The sequence below is a fragment of the Tarenaya hassleriana genome, unplaced genomic scaffold (genome assembly GCF_000463585.1).
Source record: "Tarenaya hassleriana unplaced genomic scaffold, ASM46358v1 Cleome264, whole genome shotgun sequence".
NCBI classification, from domain to species: Eukaryota; Viridiplantae; Streptophyta; class Magnoliopsida; order Brassicales; family Cleomaceae; genus Tarenaya; species Tarenaya hassleriana.
In genome coordinates, this window is record NW_010965902.1 from 12,441 (window position 1) to 20,764 (window position 8,324).

Below are 8,324 nucleotides of genomic sequence, written 5' to 3' on the forward strand. Positions count from 1 at the left end.
GTACTTAAAGAGCTACGGTATGGATCTATAACACGACCACCTGTACTAAAAGCAGACTCGGAAGCAACGGTTGATACCGGTATAGCCAACACATCTCTTGCCATATCAGAAAGAATGGGATATTTGGAACCGGTATTTTTCCACCAATAAAGAATATCCAAATCTTTGTTCTCTTCATTCTCGGGAACATCCTCCAAATAGGCTTCTAACTCATTCTTTTTGGAGGTGTGCCCAGTGTCTCTATAGTTCCTAAACATCTTAAGCAAATAAGCATCTGATGTACGCTTTGCCAATTCAGAACTAGTCCCACTTGATGTCACTTCTGAGTCCACTTGACTACTAGACGCTTGGGTTTCAGCAAATCTATTTGACTTTTAATATTCAAACAGATTTTCCAAGGCAGCCTTCGCTTTTCCAATCATCTTACTCGCCTTATCTTCATCATTGTAGATCTCCTTAATCATAAAATTGACATATGTCAACTTAAATCGTGGATCAAGCACAGTTGCGATGAAAATGATCACATTGATGTCATCTGACAACCAATATTTGTCAAATTTCTTTTTCATCCTCTCAGCCATAGATCGTTTAAATGGATCATCACAATCCATAACCTGTTGAATCTTCCATCCTACAGCAAAAATCTCCTTCATATACTCATTCCCCGTGACATATCGTGTGATGTTGCAAAAACAAGATGAGAAATAAAAATACTTGAAGATGGTGGGGGTAGGCAGAGCAAGATTTGATTCCATGGAAGAGGGTCTTTGACCCTTTTGCTGAGATATCAACTGAGCTAAAAACGACTGAACCTGCTCCAAGGTGTTCTGTCCTGCATAATCATTAGGAACACCTTTTGTCGAAGCATCAGTAGAAACCAAGGTTGAATCAACCATATTAATCTTGTTCTGCAACTTATTAGAAAACTGAGGTCGAGATTTAGATCCTGAAGAGCGAGAATTCCAATCAGAGTTTGCCTTATAACCTGGTGGGTAGCCATGAAGGGTAAACCATCAAAAAACAATGTGGCTTGTCATGCCATAGTGGGTACAAACAGGTCGAGGGCGAGGATTTGAAGGAATAGGGCTAGGATTTTTAGTAGGTGGAGTGGAAGAAGGAAAAGAGTAAAAACGGGAAGGATTTGTGGTGATTTGGAAGGCAACAACATCAGGGACAGTCGAAACATTGAATTTATGTTGTTCTTCCTGGGCAACAAGGTTAAAGGCACGAGTAATATCAGGTAATGGGTCAGTCATCAGGATCTGTCATCTAGCATACGTAAAAGAGTCATTCAGTCTCATCAGAAAACGGACAACATTCAGTCTCTCAAATAGCCTAGACCACTGATCACTAATACGACATTTACACCCTCCATAGGTGCAACCTTACAACAACAGACATGCAATGATTCATAGTGTTTCAACTCTTCCCACAAGGTATTTAGTTTGGTGAAATAAGTGTTCAAATCAAGAGAACCCTGATAGGGGTTGTCAATCTGGTGTTGGATGCTGTAAATCTTAGAAACATTGGTTTGAAGAAAACAATTTTGGAGACGTTTCCAGATTTCATGAGCATCCTCCATATAAGAAATCAAAGTGTGAATATTCGGAGAAACAGAACTATTCAGTCAGGTACATACCATAGCGTTACAACGCAACCTGAATCATCCTTGTTGTCCACTGGTTGCGGCTAGGGGTGGGCACGGGCGGGTACCCGGACTTTTCAGGATGTCTTTATCTCGTTCTCAGTCTCGTCGGGTTTTTGATTGGAATGTCTCGATCTCTATCTCGCGACGCCCGGGTACCCGAATCTCGGATACCCGAGACACGAGTTCGGGTACACGCGAGACCCGAACCCGAACTCGTGCAAAATTAAAAAAAAAATCTGAACAATTTTACAAAATTAATACACCAAATAACATAAAATTCAACATCTAAATATATCCAAAATACCTCATAATAATTATAAGTTGAATAAAATCCAAAATACATCATGATTCATAAGTTCAACAACATAAAGAAAACATAAATTTCACAAGTTCCACAACGTTCCAAACATATCCAAAATCCATCATAATTCTTGAACACATATGAGGAACATACCTTCACAAACAAAAAAATATATATATGTAAGTTAGAATGAAAAACATGTTAGAATCAAAAATCAATAACAAAAAATATTGAAACACCTCATCATTCGGTTAAATAACCCGCTTCTTTCTCAAATGAAGGCTTTGATGGAAAATCTGCAAAATTAAACATTTAGTTTAAACTTTAGAGTATGCAAAATCTAACATATACGAACAATCAAGTAATAAAAAATATACCTTCTTCAAAGGCAGAGAGATCATCCAACATTGCTTGTATAGTGACCGGTGTCGTATAATCCTTTCGAATCCAATCTTGTGTACAAATGAGCGCTTCAACAAGTCGAGTACTTAAAGAGCTACGGTATGGATCTATAACACGACCACCTGTACTAAAAGCAGACTCGGAAGCAACGGTTGATACCGGTATAGCCAACACATCTCTTGCCATATCAGAAAGAATGGGATATTTGGAACCGGTATTTTTCCACCAATAAAGAATATCCAAATCTTTGTTCTCTTCATTCTCGGGAACATCCTCCAAATAGGCTTCTAACTCATTCTTTTTGGAGGTGTGCCCAGTGTCTCTATAATTCCTAAACATCTTAAGCAAATAAGCATATGATGTACGCTTTGTCACTTCAGAACTAGTCCCACTTGATGTCACTTCTGAGTCCACTTGGCTACTACTTGACGATTGAGTTTCAACAAACCTATTTGACTTGTAATATTCAAACAGATTTTCCAAGGCTAACTTCACTTTTCCAATCATCTCACTGGCCTTATCTTCATCGGTGTAGATCTCCTTAATCATAAAATTGACATATGTCATCTTAAATCGTGGATCAAGCACAGTTGCGATGAAAATGATCACATTGATGTCATCTGACAACCAATATTTGTCAAATTTCTTTTTCATCCTCTCAGCCATAGATCGTTTAAATGGATCATCACAATCCATAACCTGTTGAATCTTCCATCCTACAGCAAAAATTTCCTTCATATACTCATTCCCCGTGACATATCGTGTACCAGACACCTTCAAAGTAGCTTCGTAAAAACATTCAAGGATTGGTAATAAGGATTCTACATAATCCCAATCAATAGCCGTTGGAGGACCAAATCCATTTTTCCTCAAATCAGCAACATACTTATCATCCATAGAAGCAAGCATATCAAATCCCGACCTAAGTTTTATAGCCGACTCCAACATCAGATATGTAGAATTCCACCGAGTTTCAACGTCTAAACAGACACCACATTTAGTGGACAACTTTTTACGAATTAAACATTCCTTGAACTTGTCTGCTCTACTTGTCGAGGATCTAACATAACGAACAGCACCTCGAATTCTAAATATAGACTCATGTATCTCAGACAAACCATCTCTAACAATCAAACCCAAAATATGAGCCCCACACCTCATATGCAAAAACTCACCATCTAAAATACTTGTTCCCCATGTCTTAAACCTCTTTTTCAAGTATTGCAATGTTGCATCATTAGCACTTGCATTATCAACTGTGATAGAAAAAACTTTTTGAATCTTCCAATGATTCAAACATTTTTCTACCATCTTGCCAATTGCTTCTCCTGCATGACTAGATATTTGGCAAAAATTGATAATCTTCTTATGCAAATTCCATTCACTGTCAACAAAGTGCACCGTTAAACACATGTAGTTGATGTTGTGAACGGATGTCCAAGTATCCGTTGTGAGAGAAACACTTCCTTTGTGTTTCTTGAACAAATCCCGCAACACATTCTTCTCTAAAAACAAGCTCATGCAATCTCTAGTTACTGTCCTTCTCGACGGCATAACAAACCGAGGTTGAAACACATTTACCAAAAGTCGGAATCCCTGTCCTTCAATCAATTTAAAAGGTTGTCCATCCATTTTGATAAATTTGACTAGAGCTTTACGACATTCTTCTTGATTAAATGTCGTAAATGAAGAAACCCCTTTAGAATAATCACTTCTCGGTTGATGAAACAAAGTCGTCTGTTTCAGCCTTTTGGAATTTTGTACATCACAACTATCCTCTTCACGAATCAATTTCTTGCAAACCCTCAAGTGTTTCAACATAGCACTCGTTGATGTACCTGTAGTCGTCATGCAACTAATTTGAACACCACAATGGTTGCATATAGCTTTTTTCCCTTCATTAGTTTTTTTAAAATGATTCCAGGCCTCAGACTTAGATTTAGGGGGTAATGGTACCTTTTTATCATTAGACACATCTTCATTTCGTGCACAATCCACTGATACCGAAGCAATTGGTTTATTTGCTTGAGATAGAACTTCTGGTGCCTCCAAATTTTCATCTATAGAAGAAGACATCTGCAATCCATAAAAAAGAGTTTAAAAAAAACATTAACATAAAAAAAGAACGAAACAAAAAAATAGGGATGTACCATATTATACGATTTAATAATAGTTTGTAGACTTTCTTATATTACAAAGAATTTCAATATATCTAACATATATTATGTTACAAATGAATAAAACAAGAAGAAGAAGAAGAAGAAGAAGCGTGTGCAAGAGAGAATAAAAAAATATAAAAATAGATGCAGAAGACAAAATCGAAGCACTAATCAAACAAATAAATAAAATGTGTGAGAGAGAGAGTAAAAAAATATAAAAACAGATGCAGAAGACAAAATCGAAACAATAATCAAACAAATAAATAAAAATACTTACAAGAGGCAAGATGATGACAAAATGAGAATAAAAAAAATGAAAAAGATGAAAGGAGTGATTTTACAGAGAAACGGAGGAGGGAGAAAGTTGCAGGAAAAAGAAAGAGTGAAGTTGGCGGAAGAAAGAGAAAAAGGAGTAAAATATTTTGACCTAGGTATTTTTGTAATTTTTTAATAATATAAGGGTATATAGCTAATTCTTTATAATTCGGGTACCTGCGGGTAATTACCCGAATTTAAAATGATAACCCGAACCCGAACTCGAATTTCGGGTTTTCACATTTTTTAAACCCGATCTCTATCTCGTTATAAAACGGGTATCCGATTTTCGGATACCCGACCTTCGGGTTGAGACGAGTACTCGATTTTCGGGTATTTTTGTCCACCCCTAATGCCAGTGATGATTCCGGTTGATGATCCTTTTGTATCGTGATATCATATGTCGAACATAAGGCATGGACCAGCCACCTTATCTGATTCGACTGCTTTCTCGTTCACTGAGTTCGACTGTCTGAAATAGACGACGTTCGTCTATAGTGCGGCCACACATTTCTACAGTCTCGCTCACACGAGGGGCCCAGCGATATCTCTCTCTTTTACGAGAGGTACAAATCCCGTCTTGACTATCTACAATCCAGTACATGATTCGTTTCGTACCTGATACACGCCTTTATAGTCCTCCTGTTACGCAGGACGTTTGACGTAATCAAAGCACGCAACTCCTCATGTTGGATTCGGTAGATATCTCAGGTCTTAGGATCCGATCATGGAACCGTCATATGAGATTCAAGTCATGACTCTAATCCATGTGACAATCTCATGCGGGTCAATCCAGTATTTCGTTCTCCAACGAATACCTATGACTGTGATCGTATCCAATACCTATGATCATTCCTATGATCATCTATCACACATCATACTAGTCTTATTATGTCGTTGTTCCCACAATGACACAAGACCAGGGAGTTTAGTATCATTCATAATGATACACGGATTTCATAACATATTAAAGTATGCATAGTACGTAATGAATCAAACACTAATCCATAAAACTATAGAAAGTGTCAATACATCAAATGTATCATAATCATAGCTCATAAACAGTACATCATAGAGCACCAAACCAACATGGACTGAACGGTCCACATATGTGGACCGATCGGTCTGGGCGGACTAACCGAAAGGTCTGGACCGTTCTGGACTGTGTAGACCGAATTGCGTAGACCGACCGGTCCAGGCTCTGGACCGATCGGTTCACGACCCGAGGCTTCACCAAAATTTTGGTTTTTCGTTTCGGGATCTGGTTTGAGCAATCGTTGCTTAACCCGATCAACTGTGATTTAGTATAGCATGATTCGTTCGTTTGGATGGTCCATAGTGAATGAATGCATGTAACTTAATCAAGATATTAGATATGCTTGATTGAGTGAGAGCTTCGGGATTGGGATTACATAATCGAATGGATAGTCTATTCGAATTATGTACAATCGTTGCACATAAACCGATTAAATCTAGGAGCTCTATGAGTAAAGCACTTGTCAAGGCCTCGATCGTACGTGTCATGGGCCATGCCAAAGCTGGGTGTGTCGTGCTATCTTGGTGAGGCATGATGGAGAAATGGTGGTTCTCAAAGCTTGAAAGTAGATGCTTGATCTAAGTGTGGTTTCGAAAATCCCTTATTTATGTAATGCTAAGCATGTACCTTTCATTACTAGAGCGCCTGTCAAGGCATCGACCGTCCGTAACACGGGTCATGCCAAAGCTGAGCGTGCCGGATTATCTTTGTGAGGCAGGGTGGGAAATCGTGGTTCCCACAGCTTGAATATAGTTTACCTTAGGTTAAGTTGTCGAATTTGACTTGAGACTTAACGGTACAGATGAGACGAGTATGCAATGATATTCGATATCATAGTCTCATAAACGATCTAAGAGTCACATTGGATGTGATTGACATTAGATGTCTACCTAAATAGCGTAAGACTGAGTGTAACAACTCATTCTTATGTGAAGTACGGATCTTAGTCCCATATAGAAAATTATTGTAGGGTTAATTTTATGCATGGGAATATAGCTTGTATGTGCATCTATGTTGTCGTTGATTGATGATGGACTAGCTGGTAGTAGATCATTGATAGAATCAACATTTTGTTTTTGTTCGTTCTGTTTTTGTCTTTTTTTGTAGGACATGGCGTCAACCGGTAGTATACCGAGTTTGATGATGCGATCTATCCTTGAGAACGATAAGTTGACCGGGACGAACTTCTTAGACTGGTATCGGAACTTGAGGATTGTTCTCAAGCACGATAAGAAGTCGTACGTCCTGGAAGGGGCTCTACCACCAGAGCCTGCAACCAACGCCACGAGAGCCGTCAGAGATACTTGGTTGAAGCATCAGACTGATGACAATAAGATCTCCTATCTCATGTTGGGAAGCTCTGGTGAAGACGGAGATGCCGAGAGGCAGCTCTGTCAACAACCACGTCCTCAACATGAGAGCTCATATTGAGGAATTTGAGCGTATGGGAGTGAAGCTCGATGGAGATTTGGCCGTGGACTTGATCCTGATGTCATTGTCCGAGGACTATAACCAGTTCGTGATGCAGTACCATATGCACGGGATGACTAAGAGCTTAGCCGAACTGCATGGGATGCTGAAATCGGCCGAGCATTACTATGTGTTTGCGATTAGCAGAAACATTATTTCTATTTCATGTCTGGATTTGGATGGTTTTCGATTTGTTATTGAGAACTCGAGTTTGATGATTTATCGAGACAGCATTTACTATGGTAATGATTATCTTGTGAATGGTTTATACGTCTTGAATGATCAACCTTCGAACTCAACGTCATCCATCTATAACGTGAGTACTAAACGGTTTAAGCCGAACGACTTAAACCCGACCTTCCTCTGTCATTGTCGTCTAGGCCATATAAACGAGAAACGCATTCAGAAGGTCTTCTGGATTCATTTGACTTTGAGTCTCTTGAATCTTGCGAGTCTTGTTTAATGGGAAGATGACGAAGCATCCTTTCAAGGGAAAAGGACAGAGAGCGACAGAGTTATTGGACCTGATACATAGTGATGTATGCGGACCAATAAGCTGTCCAGCTAGAGGAGGTTATCTGTATTTCGTTACGTTCACTGATGATTTCAGTCGATACGGTTATGTCTATTTGATGAGACATAAGTCTGAAACACTAGAAATGTTCAAGGCTTTCAGAAACGAAGTTTAGAACCAGCTTGGCAAGATGATCAAGACACTTCGATCAGATCGTGGTGGCGAGTATATGAGCCAAGAGTTCTCTGATTATCTGGATAATTGTGGTATTGTATCACAATTAAGTCCTCTTGGAACACCACAATGGAATGGCGTGTCTGAACGGAGGAACCGAACACTGTTAGACATGGTTCGGTCGATGATGAGTCAGACAGATCTTCCAAAGTCCTGTTGGGACTATGCTTTGAGACTGCTGCATACCTGCTGAGCAGGAGTCCAACGAAGTCGGTTGAAATGACGCCATATGTGTACCTGCTGAA

The 8,324-nt window shown here is 39.1% G+C and overlaps 1 protein-coding gene across 1 annotated transcript; it reads right to left on the bottom strand.

Moving 5' to 3' along the window:
• Positions 1-77: 77 nt before the first annotated feature.
• On the bottom strand, positions 78-896 carry LOC104817111 (zinc finger BED domain-containing protein DAYSLEEPER-like; the record flags this gene model as incomplete). Its single annotated transcript, XM_010546187.1, has 2 exons — positions 428-896; positions 78-346 (listed from the first exon to the last, which is right to left on the bottom strand). Coding segments are annotated over exons 1-2 (738 nt in total), but the record flags the coding sequence as incomplete, so codon positions are not given.
• Between the last annotated feature and the right edge of the window lie 7,428 nt (positions 897-8,324).